This window comes from Esox lucius, chromosome 16 (assembly GCF_011004845.1).
Source record: "Esox lucius isolate fEsoLuc1 chromosome 16, fEsoLuc1.pri, whole genome shotgun sequence".
Classification (NCBI taxonomy): Eukaryota; Metazoa; Chordata; class Actinopteri; order Esociformes; family Esocidae; genus Esox; species Esox lucius.
In genome coordinates, this window is record NC_047584.1 from 23,227,269 (window position 1) to 23,246,028 (window position 18,760).

Genomic DNA, 18,760 nt, shown 5'->3' on the forward strand with positions numbered 1-18,760 from the left:
TTGTAATTTGTACTGTTTAAATATTACTACTATTTTAATACCATTTAGTGTACGACTTGAAGAATTCCTATTTATTGGCTTATTAAACAGCATTGTTATAGCGGTGTCTGTTTATATTTACTAAACCATAAAAATGTAAGTTCTTATCTCATCTTTTGCTGCTGCCATTTCCAAACGACAGACCAAAAATATAAAACGTAAAATATACATTGTAACATAGGCCCTCATACTGTGGCTGAAGTGACCCATGTGACTAGGATGCGAAGAGTGTCTGCCAGACTAAGGCCTACTGTACATGCTCTCATCTCCAAACCATAAACATACTGTAATACAGACAAAATAAGTCGCATGGGCAGTATAGACTTATTAGACAGCATTGTCACTGTCATTTTATGCCCAATGTCATGGACCTTTAGAGACAGTAGACCTCTCAGTATTCCCAAACTAGTCTATTTAATTTAGGTGTCATACTTCCTTGCATCTTCAGTATAAAAACATATATGTTCTTGATATGTTCTTTGCATTCATGAATACAAGAGATGACGTTGCATTCAAACTTTGAAACCAGGATTCCTTCTCACCCATTTCTAGTCACCTTTACAAATCTACTTTTAGATCTACTATTGTCTGTTACCACTTATCTGGCCTGGCCTTATGAGTTTGCACATCACTTGTCCGGAAACTGTCTAATATATCGGTTGACTTTTTACTTTCTCACTTACTTTCTCACACATGTCGTATGGTGTTATGTTTAACACTTCTATATTTAGAGCATGGTTCTGTTTGAGTGTTCAGCATATTGAAGTTACACTTTCAGTATAACTTGGTATAAATGTCAGTTTCCCCATTTCTTACTTTCAAAACTGTGCAATTTTAAAATAACAAACAGGGGGGTGGGACCCACTTTCTCACATTCTCAAAGTGCAAATGCAATTTTCCAAGTGTTATAACCAAACATAGATATGAGCTCACTGCACACCTCACAAACAAGCCACTATGCATCCAGACTCTTGATGGGTCATTTGTGAACGAACGCCTCTTTAAACTGTACTTTTTGGCGAATACTGGGAATCAAATCACATTGGTGAAAGAAGATGTTCATGATCTTTTGCAGAACCTCCATGTTTGAACTTTTTAGCGTCCTAAATGGCACCCTGTTCTCTAACAGAGTGCCATTTGGGGCTGAAAACATGTGCACACTGTAGATAACCTCCCCTTATAAAATGGTACTGTTTCTTGCTTCAGTAAAAAACTCACTTCAATACGTATTTTTGTAATAGTTCTCTTCTACGCTAAATTCAGAAGTAAATGTGACCCGTTTGGTTAAATCAACGTAACGTAGTTATTTTTAACAATAGCCAAAACAACATCCGAACAGATACTTTTGTCAAGTGGGCATTTTCTACTCCCATCCGCTAGATGTCAGAAGCAACCGTTGAATTCCATGATTGCGGGCATAAAATATTCTGTTCAATGTCCTGTCCTGCGCAGTGGTATGGAAACAACCATGGCGGTGGCTGGCAAGTCTACGAAAGTGCGGTTATTATCGGTGCTGGACGATTTAGAGGTGTTATCCAGGTAGCAACGAATTTATTATTTGTTCGTCTAAAGAATTGTTTCCAGAACAACTGTTCGAATTATCTAGGTTGTGACCTATTTAAGAATGCCAACATTCCTTGTTCTGATTGGTTATTGCTAGCTGTCGGACTCAGATTTCCCCACCACCAAGTACACTGAATTGTATGGACGTGTTGAATAGATAGCTCATCTTAGCTATAACACAACTTTCCAGTAACTGAATAAAAGTAGTTTATTGGTTGGTCACTGCAAACCGTGATTACTTTGCCCTTTCTCTGTAATATATCTAAACTAAATCCAATAATATTACTAATGTTTCAGGGAATTGATAGAGATGCTTGCACTATCACGAAGCCAAAAACTCCCTCAAGGAAGCGAGGACACCCAGGTAACGTAATGCAAAATAAAAAGTAGCAACATTATCAGCAAAGCTGGTAATTAGAAAATAAAATTAGCAATTTTCTGAATCTTTTTCTCAATACAACTATCAGACTTCTTGAATTTATGTTAGGCTTTACAGAGTAGAGGTCAGAAGTCTGAATGCATGTGTTCTATGGGCAGGTCCTAGAGCTGTTGGTACAGAGAGACCGAGAGTTCCAGGAGCTGATGAGAGTGGCCCAGGAGCAGGGCAAGGTGCACCAGGAAATGCAGGTCCTGGAGAAGGAGGTGGAAAAAAGAGACAGCGACATCCAGCAGCTCCAGAAACAGCTTAAGGAAGCCGAACATATTCTGGTGAGTACAGTTGTGCTGAGAACTGGCAGGAAATCCTGAAGAGACTATCGAATGTTAATCTTTAATAACAGACAATTGGAAGAAAATTGGTATTTGATTCAATCTTTCTGCCCAAACCTCTTTTAGGCGACTGCGGTATACCAAGCAAAGGAGAAGTTGAAATCTATTGACAAAGCCAGAAAAGGTGAGCCTGATTTTTCACGGCATTCTCCCATGGAGGACTTTCTGACACAGAAGAACCACAAAAGGTTATGTCTGAAACTGAAATTGCAGTTTGTCTTTCAGGAAGCATCTCCTCTGAAGAGATCATCAAATATGCCCACAGGATCAGTGCCAGCAATGCAGTGTGTGCTCCGCTCAACTGGGTACCAGGTAAGTCTGAATATTTGCCTATTAAAGCTTCTTCTGTGCTGTTCTGTTTTCCAATTTCTACATCCCTTCTTTCCCTTGTGTCTTTTCTCTGTGGAGATGAAATTCCAATCAGTAGTGAAAGAGAATATTTGGACTTAAGCAACATAACAGCAGTTAAAATACTAATATAATTACTCTCCAATCATCATAATGACATATTCCTAATAACAGGTGATCCACGTAGACCTTACCCCACTGACCTGGAAATGCGTAGTGGAATGTTGGGTCACATGAGCAACCTGCCAACCAATGGCGTAAACGGACACCTCCCTGGAGATGCACTGGCTGCTGGGAGATTGCCAGGTATTCTTTTTGGTTTACTCAATGTTACTTTTTTGAACAATTGGTATTAATTGTTTTTGCCTTCTGTATGTTTAATTTGTTTATCTGCAGAAGTGGGATTAGTTACTTAGTGAAAATAATTAACATGATATGATTTTGCATTAATTTAATGTCTAAAATCTGTCTGAGCTTTGAGGCAGTTACAAAATATAGGCTGATAGTATGTTAGGCAGATACGTTGTTTTACCTTAATTTCTTGATATCCAATTCTTAATTGCTAGAGTCAAGGCAACCACTATATGAAACTACCCATTGAATGAACTATAATAACCAATTCCTGAACTGTGTCGTGAGCGCCAAACACAAACACTTTCACATGAGTCACCAGTTACCTCTATTTTCACTGAACACTGCGGTAGTTGGGTGTTTATACAGTAATGTTTATTGTACTTCAGAATTGGTTTCACCATCACAGAGTGCACTTGATTTTATAAAGATTACACAGTCAACTATTACAACCCCGTTTCAGAAAAATTGGGATGCTGTGTAAAATGTAAATAAACAAAATGAAATGATGTGCAAATCATTTAAACCCTATATTTAATGGAAAATAGTACGAAGAAAAATATATAAATTGTTGAAACTGAGATTTTATTGTTTCTTAAAAAATTCATGCCCTCTAAGAATTTGATGCCAGAAACACATTTCAAAAAAGTTGGGACAGTGGCAACCAAAGACTGGAAAAGTTGTGTAATGCTAAAAAAAACTTAACCTAGTGGAATATCACACAACTAATTAGGTCAATTGGCAACTGGTCAGTAACATGATTGGGTATTAAAAGATCATTTCAGAGAGGATGGGTCTGTCAGAAATGAGGATAGGGAGGGGTTCACCACTCTGAGAAACATTATTCTTAAACTGTTGCTATATTTGTCTTTCACAATGTAAGAGTTTGGGGATCTCATCATCTGTGGTACATAATATCATTAAAAGATTCAGAGAATCTGGAGAAATCTCTGTATGCAAGGGACAAAGCTGAAAACCAATATTGGATGGCTGTGATCTTCAGGCCTTCAGATGGCACTGCATTAAAACAGACACGATTCTGTAGTGGAAGTTCATGGGCTCAGGAACACTTCTGAAAACCATTGTCTGTGAACACAGTGCGTCGCTGCATCCACAAATACAGGTTAAAATGACCACGCAAAGAAAACATATGTAAACAAGATCCAGAACCACCGCTGTCATCTCTGGGCTCAAGCTCATTTAAGATGTATTGAGGAGGAGTGGGAAACTGTCCTGTGGTCTGAGAAAGCAAAATGATTTTTTTTGGAGGGAATCATGGACACCGCGTCCTCTGGACTAAAGAGGAGAGGGACCATCCTGCTTCATATCAAAGCATAGTTAAAAAGCCAGCATCCGTGGTGGTTTGGGGGTGCATTAGTGCACATGGCACGGATGCCATCTGTGAAGGCATCATTAATGCTGAGCAATATATACAGGTTTTGGAGCAACATATGCTGCTATTGTACTTTCATCTAACATCTGAGGTGCATGTATTTTCCAAAATGGGTAACTAAAGAACTAAAACTCAGGATGAGATAATGGGAACAGCATGCCTGATAGGGGAATATTTTCCAAAAGTAATGTAAAGAAGTAACTACTGATCTTTCTCTGTAACGTGTTCCCCCAAAACAAAATAATAGTCACCTTATCAGCTCAGTTATTCTTTCCTCACTTCCTTCTTCAGATGTGCTGACACCCCAGTACCCCTGGCAGTCTTCCGATGTCTCAGTGGGCATGCTCCCCCCTCACCATGGAAACGACTTTGGGTTGGAGCCCCCTGGCCACAACAAGGAGAACGAGGACGATGTGGAGGCCATGTCTACTGACTCATCCAGTAGCAGCAGCGACTCCGACTGATTGATGTCTCTCTCTGTCAACCTGTGTGTATAGCTGATTTTGGGGATGTGAACACCGACAATATATCACACCCGTCACCTATGACAAGCTCTGACTTTTTCATTGTCTGATGAGACATTAGTACAAAACTCTTGTCATCCCACATTTCATTTGAAAACCTATATGTTATGTTCACTTTATGCGACTTTGTGAAGATAGGAACATTACTTTTATTTTCTAAGAAAAGTTTTTTTTTGTTTTGATATTTAAATAATGTGTTGCTTATTTGAACCCAAGTGCTCCTCAACGTGTCTGCTTTTGGTTAAAACATCTCAGAAGGATTGTATTTAGAATGTATAGGTGCACTTGATTCAGCTTGCCCCTGTTCACAGTTGCTGGGCAAGCTTCTTGAAGTATACCTTATTGTTTTTGAAACATGCATATTCATGTATGCCTACATTTATTTGGAAGGGTTTCCTCAATGTGTAAATGCCTGTAAATACTGTACGTTTTCAGCCTTGTAAATAATAATACATTTGAGTAAATATGTTTGTGGTTCTCATATCTTACCATAAGAAAGACTATGGCATAGTTTTATGCATGATAGTAAAATGTCCAGATGAACATACTTAATTATAGCCTTAATCAAGTTGTGAAGACGATTTAATGTGTGCGAAGTGCGTTTTGGCTGAAGTGTTTAGTGTTGTTTGTTAGTAGGTCACTACGCATGCGTACAATATTCGCTTCACACTGGCGAACATGGCGGCGTCCCTGATTTGTGGCCGATTGTCGGTTAGCTTGAGAAATTCTGGGGCTAGATCAACACTTACTACTGCCTCCAAGGTACGTGGACGTTTAAGAAGAAAGGGATGAATACTGGCTGACGATAGTTGTGGTTATTTTCCTGCGGGACCGTCGTAGACGTCCTATATTCCTATATAAGTTACAGGGTCAAATTTGACATTCGCCCATCCAATACAACCTCGATAACTGGTCTTGCTAGCTAGCTAGCTAGCTAGTTTTGGCATTGTTAGTGTTGAGCATGCTAACTAACGTAACTTTAGCTAGCGATGGCAAGACGTTGTGTTTCCATAATGACCTACATGTTGGGTTGATTAGTCTTTGCTAAAAAAAAAGTAGTTGACCTCCAATAATACCGCTGCGCGGTGTTATCCTAGCGACGCAAGGACGGGATGAATGGAGGCTATATACAGACTCTAGTACGTCGACAAGGCTGTGTCATCTGTCCGTGTTCACTTGCATGAACAAAACTATAGATCAGATTTAATTGTGTCGTTATGAGAACAAACGTGGTCTTTTAGAATAGAAAAGGGTTGGTTGCGGACAGTATGATCCAACTGACACCCAAATAACTATTGATGTGTTCCTCTTTCATATCCATTAACTTACAGTATTGAAACAGCTGAGCTATAAAAAAAAATATGATTGCGCCATGCTCTCTTATGAGTGCGGCTGTCTTCATTCACTGGCCTTGCACAGTGCTGTCTTTACCTAACATGAGTTTCACTCATCACCTTTCCTATACATCGCTTTCTTTTTCCTCTACCCTTCTCCCTCTCCAGGTGCTGGGTGGTTCCTCCGGCCTGCTTGGGTCTCATGGGGCTCAGCAGCAGCCCCCCCACCGGCAGCAGCAGCAGAGGAACCTCTCCCTGCATGAGTACATGAGCATAGGCCTGCTCAAAGAGGCTGGCATCTGTGTGCCTGAGGGCAAGGTGGCCAGCTCGCCTGACGAAGCCTACTTGGTTGCCAAGGAGATTGGTAAACTGTGGGATTTTTGGCAAAATATTTGTAGTAGACTAAATAATAATGAAATCCCCAGTAGGTGTGTATTCTGTCAGACCACGAAGTAGTGAGTTAGGGTGTGGGTAGTCCTTTCTAAGTACATCATTAGTTGGACCGATCCAGGTGGGATGTTAGGATGAGTTGGAGATGCTGTCATTAAGGTATAGCACAGGATTAGCACAGTTCAGTACTGACAGGCTAGCATGGCTATAGTCATATAAAGCCGGACTGGAGATGCATTGACACATTATGCGTTACATTGAAGGAAAATGTCTGATTAGTGCTTACAAATTTCTTGCCTAGTAACTGAGGAATACTTTTCATCCACATAAGCTGTGTTCCTTGTTGGGAATATTGACGCTGATCTGACATAACACCCCAGTGCATCCCTGATTTTAGTTCATGTGACAGGTTGTCTGCATTACCTTGTGAATGCTCAATTCAACAAAAAGTTATTTTGGACCTTGGAGGCATTCCTTGTCACTTGGAAATGTCAGGAGAAAATGTCTTGGGACTAATCTTAGTGCTGCCTATACAACTTCTGACATCTGACAAGGTGCGACCCTGGGCTTTCTGTGACTTGGTGTTTTTAATAGCCTCTGTGGTGGAAGAGACCCTGCAGTCTAAACATAGCTTTAGGGTTGTGTGATATCCCTTTTCACTACTGCCGCTTGCTGTCTCTAGCTATAAAAAGGGCACCCCTAACTGTTTAGTGTTTACCACATCCTTCCGCTGCTTTCTAATCCTCAAAGACCAGTGTCATGGAACAAGCTAGCTCTTGGACTGTAATGTCGATTTGATAATTGCCATGCCCTGGACAAAAGCAAATTATAGTCATGAGCTTATTTGGGTCATATAGTTTGTATAAGTAAAGTTGTTCTACTCCCCTGGTGTGTGGGTGATTGCAATTTTACCATAACAATAAAATATAAAGTTTTAAAAAAAAGAAAATACATACTTAGCGATAAAAAAGATGTATAACCACCTTCATCCTGTTTAATCCATTTCATGCATTAGTGCCTTGAATCTGTTCTTTAGTGTGACATAAATAATGTGCATGTAAAGGTTTAATAAATTCTCAGTAGACAAGGTAATGATCTTTGAGGCAGTAGCCTAATCATATTTGTGTATTTTAATTAAAAAACCCAACGTCTCTGTATAACAAAGATGAACTGTCCAACCATTACATATTGGGATTTCCAGTAACTTCACAAAAGCTTGATAATAGATTGTTGTCTAAACTTACTGTTACTATACTAGATCAATAAAAAGCTGTATTTAATGTGTAATAACTTTCTGCCAGTCTTCTTTGGTAATGAGCAGGGCTGAACATTATGTGACCCATTGTCTCAGTACAGTCACTATTGTTTAGAAGAGACGGTCAGTTGTTCTCCGGACAATGGCATTTTTGTGCATTTTGCACGTCTATATGTAAATGGCTGTGGATTATTGGTGCCTGTCTGTATCCTCCTGTCTGTCTGTGTCTCTCAGGCACCAAGGATCTGGTGGTGAAGGCCCAGGTGTTGGCCGGAGGCCGCGGGAAAGGCACATTTGAGGGAGGGCTAAAGGGTGGTGTGAAGATTGTTTATTCGTGAGTGTTACAGATTAAATCTTTCCAACTACACTTGTGTTTCTGAGCAAGGCAATGTGTCAGTTCATCTGCTCTCTCCCTCCCTCCCTGTATTCCTTCCTGCAGTCCAGAGGAGGCCCGGGACATCTCCTCTCAGATGATTGGTCGTAAGCTGTACACCAAGCAGACGGGCGAGCAGGGGCGCATCTGTAACCAGGTCTTCATCTGTGAGCGCAGGTACCCTCGCAGAGAGTACTACTTTGCCATCACCATGGAGAGATCCTACCAGGTGAGTTCTTCCCCCGCCCCTCCGTGACTCTATGGTGACCACGGCTCACCTAGGATGTGGTGTCCTTACACTGTGGCTGCATGTCGGCGAACCTAACCGATGCGTGCCGTCTGCATCGGCTCTGTTGTGCATAAACCAAAGGCAGACGTTTACCTTTGCTTTGATGATCCATTTATTACTCAAAGACAGAATTATAAGTTTCTTGCGTGCTGGTGGAACATGGTTTCAATCACACCGCTAGCCAGCCTGACCATATTTGAGCTACTGCTACAACACGGCCAGAAAACAGCCTCACTCGGCATTCACACCTGTCTGCATTACCCCTCCTGTATAAATGCAGTCCCATTATAGGTTACTGCCACCTGGTTATAAACAAGTGTATTACATCCAAAAATAAACACTGGGGCAAACAAATGGATATATATGGGCTCTTACATAGGATGTTTGCTATTCTGTGTTGTTGGGCAGCTTTGTGAGAGCTGGATGTCACCACTAGATGGTGTAGTGGGACTAGACATGGCCAAACTAGTCAAACCATTCTTATGTTGACTGTATGATATTGCTGTGAAATGAATGGTCATTTCTTGGCCCCTCCCTCTGAACAGGGCCCTGTGTTGATTGGCAGCTCTCAGGGGGGCGTAAACATCGAGGATGTGGCAGCGGAGAATCCCGATGCCATCGTGAAGGAGCCAGTGGACATTATTGAAGGAATCAAGCTGGATCAAGCTGTTTCGGTAATATCTCATAAAGCCGAGGTGGACTTTTACATGGCATCTCGCACACCACATGACCTCCTCTCCCTCACCTCAGTTAAATTCAAGAGGATTTTACCATCTGATCTGGGAATACATTGTTTTGGTGCCGAATTACACATGACAGAAACTCTGTAGATGCCAGGTCCGATATTGATATACAACTAAATGAAACGCCTCGTCTCTCGCATTCTTTCTCAATGATTGGTCCTCTCTGCTCCCCTTTCACCAGATTGCCACAAAAATGGGCTTCCCTGCTGCTCTGATCGATGACGCCGCGGCTAACATTATCAAGCTGTATGATCTCTTCATGAAGTATGATGCCTCCATGCTGGAGATCAACCCCATGGTGGAGGATGCCTCTGGCCAGGGTACCAGCGCGCACACACACAGACAAACACAAACACGCACACGTACACGCACGCAGGCCGGCTTTTGCTTCCCAGTGATCTAGTTAGTCACGCTAGTGCCGAGCGCTGGGTGAGAGTTGCCGTGGTTGCCAGTCAGTGTTTAAAAGCTTAGTCGCAGGCTGCTCCCGTGGATGTATCTCACTCACTCTGTCATTCGCACTAATACACTTCCTGTGAAAATCCCTGTTCTGAATCGCTGTCCTTTTATGTCACTTAAGCCCTGTGATACTGAAGGAATTTGAGTTATTGCACAACTATCTGCCGTCATCAACACGGCCACGCACAGTGTGGCAGCTGAAAAGATTGAACTGAAGTTCTGAGCTGAATTGAGTCCCACACATACCAGGAGAGTTGACAGCAGTCATGGGTGGTGGTGGCCTCTGACTCTCGTGTTGAATGTTGCGGTCTGTCTTAATGACCCTGGTGCTGTTTGTCCTTAACGTCCTTGACATGTACACTACTGCCAGCCACGGGTGCACAGCCGTGTCACGGAACTAGATGACCCTTTGGACTTCAGTCCTGGCGTTAGAGATTGTCTCTGTAAAGTATGAAGTGACATCAGTGTGGCAGTTGAGGTACTGGGTTTGTCAAGTCATCTTGGTCTCAGCCTGTCTGTGTTCTGTGTGTTCGCCGGCCAGTGATGTGCATGGACGCCAAAATCAACTTTGACTCGAACGCGGCTTACCGTCAGAAGAAGGTGTTTGACATGCGAGACTGGACCCAGGAGGACCCCAGGGACAGACAGGCAGCTAAGGCTGACCTCAACTACATTGGTCTGGACGGGTCCATTGGCTGTCTGGGTGAGCAAACACAGCCCCGCACTACCGAACCCCAAGCCCCACCCCACCAAACCCACAGCCCCACCAAACCCTCCAGTGGTTCACAGCACCACACCACCACACCCTACATTGGTTCATAGCCCCACACTGTCACTCACCGTCCACAGATTCACAGTCCCATGCTACCACACCCTCCATCCTGTTCACAGCCCCACACTGTCACACCCTCCACAGGTTTACAGCCCCACACTGTCTCACACCCTCCACTGGTTCACAGCCCCACACTGTCTCACACCCTCCACTGGTTCACAGCCCCATGCTACCACACCCTCCATTGTTTCACAGACCCACTCTACCACACCCTCCAGTGGTTCACAGCCCCATGCTACCACACCCTCCAGTGGTTCACAGCCCCGCTCTACCACACCCTCCACTGGTTCACAGCCCCATGCTACCACACCTTCCATTGTTTCACAGACCCACTCTACCACACCCTCCACTGGTTCACAGCCCCATGCTACCACACCCTCCACTGGTTCACAGCCCCACTCTACCACACCCTCCACTAGTTCATAGCACCAAACGCCTAGCTTTGATTCGTTGTTGTAGCAGTAGAGGTGAAAGAACTGTATTTGTTTGTGTGTTGCCTAGTGAATGGTGCTGGTCTAGCCATGGCCACCATGGACATCATTAAGCTGCATGGAGGCACACCCGCCAACTTCCTGGATGTGGGAGGCGGTGCCACAGCCCACCAGGTGATGGAGGCCTTCAAACTAATCACCTCGGACAGGAAGGTAAGGACTGGAACCCTCTGTAACCTCTGGTTCCTACTGACCAATGCGCTCAGCTGTGGTGCTGTAGGCACTGACAGTCTGCAGTTAGACATGACATTCACCCTGACTTCTAACCCTTGACCCCAACTGGAATGGGACAGCTGGTTATCTGGGTCAGAAGCAGCCTCCAACTAATACTAAGAAGTGTTTGTACTTTAGATGGGTTTAGGGGGTAGGGATTAATTAAGAATTCCTGTTGTTTAGACCTTCAGAAATGCTCTGGTTATGTAAAGTCCCAGGGGGTTTGGATCCCCGGTAATGCTTTTCATAAATGTTTTAATTCAGGGCTTTTGGTACCACTTCATATCAGAGACCCTATAGTTTCTTCAGGCCATGGCCGAGGACCCCCTAACGTTTAAAGCATGTTTTATTCTCACCTCATCTGTGTATGTGTGGATTCCTGTATAACTCTTCTTCTAGCGAAAAATGCAGGGCTCATTTAAATCATAAAAAGAAGTTGAGCTTATGCTCTTTTTAAGGCTTTAATTCTCCTGTAATATTCAAAGACCTATATTGCGGTGGGCCTTTATAGAAAAGCTCAACAGTTTGCACATTTAATTTTAAGTATGCGTTACCATTTTAAGATAATGAATTTGACTGGCCTTGCAATGAAATTATATGCCGTGCAGTATACAGTATGTGCTGGTTTTCAAATTGTAATTACGTTCTAATCTTGAGTATGGCAGTATAATCTGGCCATTGCCTGAAAGTGGAATAATACGTTTATTGAATTTGAATAATGGTATGTGTTCCTGATGCAAGATTATCAATGCTTGTGTAGGGAGAGCATAAATCTCACCACACTCTTTTTAGATACTGGGTTATTGTATGCCTTTTTAAAATGGGATTGCTCTTGTTACTGGAACATTTTGCATGGAAAGAAGCGGGTTAAAGACAGTTTTAAATCGTTATATCTCGACAGAAAACATATTTGAACTAGAATTACTGAGTAGGAAACGTGCAGACAGAACAACGGAAGCACCTGACTGTATGTTAATATCAAGGACCTAATAAGCAGTAGATCATCAGACCTTGTTAAAATGTTGTCATACCAGTCCTGAACTGGGATATTGCACCATTCTTCAGCAACAAAAGCCTCTCGTTCTTTAAGGGAGGCAGTGGGTAGAAATCTACTTCGCACTCTGAGCTCCAGTACGTCCCATAAAATGTCAATGATGTTCTGACCTGCTGAGTGGGGAGCCCACGGAAGGCGTTTGAAGTCGTCATGGTGTTCATAAAACCACTCTGGTATTTGTTCATCAGTTGGTTTGGGGCCATCGTCATTATCATCGTCCTTGTATTGCGACATCATGAGGAAACAGTGTTTGCACTGGAAAGCTCATATGGCCACGCAGCACAATCATTGGGGATCAGCCTAATGTGACCTCTGCCGCTGTGTTTTAAGGTGATTATGTTACTGTGGGGTGACCGTCCTTTTCCATGCGGTGTTTCCATTATTTTGTTCATCCCCTGTATTTGATTGTCAGTAGAGGCGGTTTGAAAACAAAGAAGAAATGTATCATGCCAGACTGATGTTCTGCGGGCAGGCATGTAATGAAATTGTCATGTAGGACAAACTGAGGGCCTATGTTGTTTTTTCTGTGTACCCTGTGGCTGGCCACCAGAGAGCCCAATTAAAACCGACATGGTACATTTACAATCAGGTCTTTTGATTTTGGTGATGGTAATTCTTTCAACATTTCAGTTTTTTTCTTGTTGTTTAGCTCTATTAGTGGTTCTGTGTGGATTGGGTTTTGTTCTTGTTTTTCTTGGTCAATATGCTGTGCATGTTCTCATGGTCAGCGTCTCTGTGTTCCTCAGGTGCAGGCCATCCTGGTGAACATCTTTGGTGGCATTATGAGGTGTGATATCATTGCTCAAGGCATCATAATGGCTGTTACAGACCTGGACCTGAAGATCCCCATTGTGGTGCGGTTACAGGGTGAGCCTGAAGCCTTTGCCGGGCCGGCACCATCTCTGTCAGCAGTTACTGGTTTTGTTACTGATCTCTGTGGTCACGGGCTCCTGGATGGCTGTCTTCGCCTGGACGCACGCTGGGCTTTGTTGGGGTGGGGGTGAGGCCGGGGCTTGAAGTTCGTGGGTCAGGTTGCCTGTCAGAATAAGACTGCTCGGCTACTATACTCCATGTACCATGCATGCACACAACCAGCTCTGTGAGATCCTGTAGCTCTGTGTTATTTTAGCCACTCCCTGTGGGTTTGGTCTTACTGAACTCATGGGGACCAAATGTCCCCATGAGTATAGTAAAACCAGAAAAGTTTGGCCTCATTGGGACCTTTTGCCGGTCCTTGTGAAGCAAAAGTCAATTTTCGGCCCAGGGTTTAGGGTCAAACTTACAATTGATTTTATAGTTAGAATTGGGGTTTCTTTAAGGTCCAGGCACTGTTGGTTAAATTTAGGGCTAAGGTTAGGCATTACATCTAGGTAAAGTTTAGACATAAATGTTACTTTATTGAGGTTAGGGTTAGGTTTAGGGTTAGATTAGGGTTAAGTTTAGGGCAAGGGAGCATGCAATTTCTATTTTCTGGTACAAACTTGTGTGTGTGTGTGGGTGGACCGCATCACTCAGATAAATTAATTGTAATAGGACTACCATGATTGCCTTTGCAAACTGTTTAGTTAGTTATGTATAATGAACATTCACACATCCGACTTGTCATTTACTGACTGTAGTCTGCTATTTTGATTAAATGCTTTTGTAATCATGATGGCTGCATTTGTGCCTTGCAGGGCTCTCTGCTGAGCATGTGCTTTTATGATGAAGAATATAGGCACCCAAACCTATTTAATAGCACAATGTGTATATTTTTGGTATTCAAGCACTGGTGCACTTAAATGACAATTTTGGGCTGCACAGCGAGATTGATTGTAAAAGGATGGCACTGTTCAGCCTCCGTTGCATTTTCTCGTTAATTGCATGTTTGCAATGCTGCAGGACAAATGTCATTTACAAGAATAATCAGTTCAACGTGAAATGTAATCTGGACCACACTGATACTGTATTCCATCAATCGTGTAACAGGAATGTAATAGCACGAACATGATGCTAGTGATGAGGATAAGCTATTTAACAGACAACCTAAGGCTTATGTAAGATGGAGGCTAAGGAGGAAACCCTTCTCTGCTGTGTTGTAGGATCCAGAGTGGACGATGCCAAAGCTCTGATCGCTGCTAGCCCACTGAAGCTCCTTGCCTGTGACGATTTGGACGAAGCCGCTCGAATGGTATGAGACACACACACACACTTCTCCCTTTCTTTATCTCACCCCCTGCTGTGTGTGTGTGTGTGTGTGTGTGTGTGTGTGTGTGTGTGTGTGTCTATAGGGCTTGTGTGAACATGTATAGAAGACAAGGTGCACACGAACAGTGCCACCAGGATGATATTTCCATTCCAAAGTCAATTTGTTTTTTCACACGTTCAGTAATATCGATTTTACCGCAAAATATTTTCTTCACGCCACAGTGATGTCAAATCTCTGCCGGAAGGGCAGGAAATGTCACAGTCATGGTGAGAGCATCATCTTTGAAAACTATCTTAATAAACCTGCAAGTTGACAGAGAGACCAGCAGGACTGCAGTGTAGAGAAGGTTTGCCTATGAGGCAGATGTCCAAGGAAAACTGCAGACACCTGAAAGCCTTGGGCCAGACCACTGACCTGGAAGGTGTATTAACTGACCTAAAATGTTGTTAGCTGGTAACTAACGTGGTGCTCTGTTGAAGAAGTGCTGTTGCTTGTGACAGTAGAATTGTGCCTGTGCGAAATGTATTTTAGTTCCAGAATGCCACATTTTTGTGATTTAGTTTTTGGTGCTGGAAGTATTTATTACTTCACACTCATTCCACTCCAACATACTTGGAGTGGGTCAAGGTCTTTAAACCGCAGTAGTTGGAGTGGAGTGTGGATCAGGAAAGTGTCCCAGTGTGGGTGACAATTTATCTCACGCAAATCTGGCATCAAGTCTTTGTCATCAAAATAGAACTATAGTAGTGTAAGCAGTGACATTACTTGTTGTTTCACCAGCCACTGTGGCAGGTGGATAAAAAATCTACCAGCTACACAATTAATTTTTTACAAGCCCCCCCCCCCCCCCCCCCATTACACCATACAAAACAGAATATGCTCTGCAATGTTTCCTAAAGAATACACACTTTTTTAAGTAGCTATTAATGTGATTTATTTCTCAGTTTCCAAAACATCATGTGATCTAAGCCAAAATATCAGAGATGAGATTTTCAGCTGCTCTTTTAAGGACGTGAGGTTACCATGGTAACGGAGACAACAAGAATTGACTGCAGGATTATATATTTTTTTACCCCGCACTTGATGCCTTTAACCTGACTACAGCGTCGTAATTTTTATCTTCGCTGGCAGTTTCAAACTTCGCTTACATTGAGAACCACTATTCATTATGATAAAACTGTTCCCCAGAAACAGTCCCTTTAAGAGATTTTACGCTGGGAATACATTTTTTTATGCTCTACCCTGTTTTACCACAGTGTCATTGGCTTCAGCCATTGCAGCGTGTAGTCGATTTTTGTTGTGCTATAAATCACAAGTTGCGTGTACTCATACTTTTATTTGATGTCTCAAAAAAGTCAGTTAAACACTAGCAGTGTAGCGACACTTGTGTGCCCAGCTGCCAAAGTGGCGGGTAGGGTAAACATTGTACCCACATTTTGGCGGGTGGCCTGTTATTTTATGCCCTGGTTGACTCTGTCAGGAGATAGTCACAGTTTCAAAGAAGCTCACGATTATCCCGCCTGGTCTTAAGGACATTGCCCGAGTTTTCTGGCGGTGCTATCAGTGGTAAAACTGTATCAGGACAGAGCCCTCTTCCTCTTCTCTCTCTCACCTCCATGTTCCTCCTGTCTTTCTGTCTTACCCACACCACCTCTTAACTTTCCAGTGTGTTTTGAGTGTTCCACTTCCCAGAGAGGCAAACGCCAGTGAGCCAGCATAATGACTGCTTGGTATGGCCGTCCAGTGACTGTTACCGCCCCCCTTCGTTTAAACCTTTAGTAAGGAAAGGAATAAGAGACTTATACTCTGTGCTTGTATTTTTTAAAACAATCTTCTTCCTGCTTTTTCTTTCTGGCTCTCTCTTCATTGCTCCCCCCATAGGTTGTGAAGCTTTCTGAGATTGTGTCACTTGCTCAAGAGGCTCACGTAGACATCTCCTTCACGCTGCCACTCTAAACCACGCCCCTTGAACCTGCGACCCCATTGGAACCCAGACGACCCACCCCTGGAACTGCAAGAAGAGCCTCTCACTACTGAGAGAATACCCCAATACCACACCCTTTCCTGAACCCTTTCTATTAGCTTAGTTTCTCTCACAGATGGTGGCCAGGCTCCAAACTATATATGCCCCCCCCCCCCCCCCCCCCATCTCTACTCTGGTTCCGTTATGATTTGTTATGTGAGCCAGGGATTCTTAGTGTGGCTTGTCTATTTACGTAATGCGCACACACGCACACACACACACACACACTTATCAGGTCAGACACAGGCGTTCCTGTATATGACTCCAGTCTTATTAGCTCTGTCATGTTGTTCTCTCTGTGAGAGGAGTGAATGACTTCTAGTTACTACTTCACCATTCTGCCCACCTCCCTTTCTTAGAATACACCCCTCAACAGGCAAACGCCCGGCCTTTTTTGGGAAAGAGATGGTGGTCTTTTTATCTACTGGCACATCACTTGGGTTCTCTTTGACAGTACAGCTAATTCCCATAGGTTCCATTCTCCTGAGTTAGAGTTACTGTTGGATAGAGGGTCAAGGTTGATCATAGTCCGTATACAGGAGTGCCTCTTACTGTACTTTGGGGTCTGAGAATGGACATTAGGGGAAAGAAGATGGGACGGGGGTGTACGTGGAGTTTCTCGCTGTAATAACTGATGGGTTGCGACAATGGTTCAAAGCATGGGGAAGAAATGTGTGTAGAAAATAGTAGAGGGATTGAATGTAACTGTTTGGAGCAGGCTACTGGTTGGGTCATATAATCTCCATATCAATTTGAATGAACAGCTTAATGTTCTCTCTCAATGGACTCAGGGGAGACTTAATAGCTGGATAAAAGCATTGTGGTGCTCTCCTTGGCTCCTGAATTAGTACGAAGTGTGTGTGCATTTTAAACTACTGCCTGTCTGATTGACTGCATGTTTGTGTTTGTCTCTCCTGTATAAGAGCCTGCAACATTTCTCCTGTAGTCTGCTACAATGTGACACCCAAGCTCAGTCAGTTCGTACTTTAGACAGCCCATATGGGGGTGAGTAGTGTCATCTTAACTGAACTGCTTAAAGTCTGGAGTTAAAATCTTCTCTGTAAATCTCCAGGAGCCCTTCCCACTCTGTTACTCCCAAGCCCTCAGAACACAGACACACACATTGTGAGTTGTAAGACATTTATTATATATTGTAAATAACCAGACCACTGTTCTCTTCTGTAAGATATATATGCTTCTACTGGGGAGTAAAAAAAATAAATACAGAGAAAACACTTGCCTGTTGTCTTGTTTTAGTTTGGATGCACTTGGTGTGAAAGTTGTTTACGCCAATTAGTCAGGTTGTGTGAGTCATGACCGCAAAAAACAATGTTAATGTAAAATAATGTTGACATTAGCATTAAAGCCATAATGCCTCTTAAAATGTTGTGCCCTCCAGACTTCTTGGCAAGCTTGGTGAAGATGAGCAAAAACGGTTTTGACAATTTATTATCATGGTCTTCCACAAAATATGAGAAATGTAAGCTTATTTAGGTAACATTTTTCTTTTGAAAATCTAGATCTTTAAAAACGTAATAAGAAATCTCATGGCACAATTATTGGTACCTTTACGTTTGGTACATTATGCATCTTTCCCTTACCAAGATAATGGCAATGTTTGAGGTGGGAGAACACAGCAAGAGAAGACACCATTTGTCCATGCGGAATCTCTCCACATCCTTCAGATTAATTAAAGTATAAATCTACATTTCAATTTTCTCAACTGTATTACCTTGAAATGTTCTATTTTAGAAAATGTTTTTAAGTAACTTAGGAGTGGGTTTTATTTTAATACTGTGATGAACATAGCAATTGTTAGGCAGCAGAGGGGGGTTGGCTCTACAGTTTTTATTTAGTTACTCTAGCCTCAAGGGAGAGCTGGTTCCAGTATTGTTCTGCCACTTCTGCACAGAAGTGGCAGAACAAAGCTTTTGAGTAGGGATGCAGGGTTTGAGCAGTGCCTGCAGGTAAGGAGGGGAGGCTCCTCTTGCTGCTCTGTAGTCAAGCACTGTTACCTTGTACCGTATGTGAGTTTCAACTGGAAGCCAGGGGAGTGTCCAGAGGACCAGGGTGACATGGGAAAACTTGGGAAAGTTGAACATGAAGTGTGTCGTGGCATTCTGTATAAGTTGC

The 18,760-nt window shown here is 42.9% G+C and overlaps 2 protein-coding genes across 2 annotated transcripts; both read left to right on the forward strand.

The window, feature by feature from the left end:
* The first annotated feature begins 1,487 nt into the window (after nucleotides 1-1,487).
* med4 (mediator complex subunit 4) lies at nucleotides 1,488-5,444 on the forward strand. Its single transcript, NM_001304247.1, is given in 7 exon segments — nucleotides 1,488-1,578; nucleotides 1,900-1,966; nucleotides 2,140-2,310; nucleotides 2,437-2,494; nucleotides 2,596-2,682; nucleotides 2,893-3,024; nucleotides 4,754-5,444. Coding segments are annotated over 7 exon segments (771 nt in total). The 5' UTR covers nucleotides 1,488-1,495; the 3' UTR covers nucleotides 4,927-5,444.
* Nucleotides 5,445-5,624: 180 nt separating this feature from the next.
* sucla2 (succinate-CoA ligase ADP-forming subunit beta) lies at nucleotides 5,625-17,865 on the forward strand. Its single transcript, XM_010880052.5, has 11 exons — nucleotides 5,625-5,748; nucleotides 6,489-6,684; nucleotides 8,200-8,299; nucleotides 8,405-8,567; nucleotides 9,173-9,301; nucleotides 9,552-9,690; nucleotides 10,368-10,529; nucleotides 11,160-11,302; nucleotides 13,163-13,283; nucleotides 14,498-14,586; nucleotides 16,486-17,865. The coding sequence occupies exons 1-11, from the start codon at nucleotides 5,665-5,667 to the stop codon at nucleotides 16,558-16,560; spliced, it is 1,401 nt and encodes a 466-aa protein (XP_010878354.1). The 5' UTR covers nucleotides 5,625-5,664; the 3' UTR covers nucleotides 16,561-17,865.
* Nucleotides 17,866-18,760: the final 895 nt, after the last annotated feature.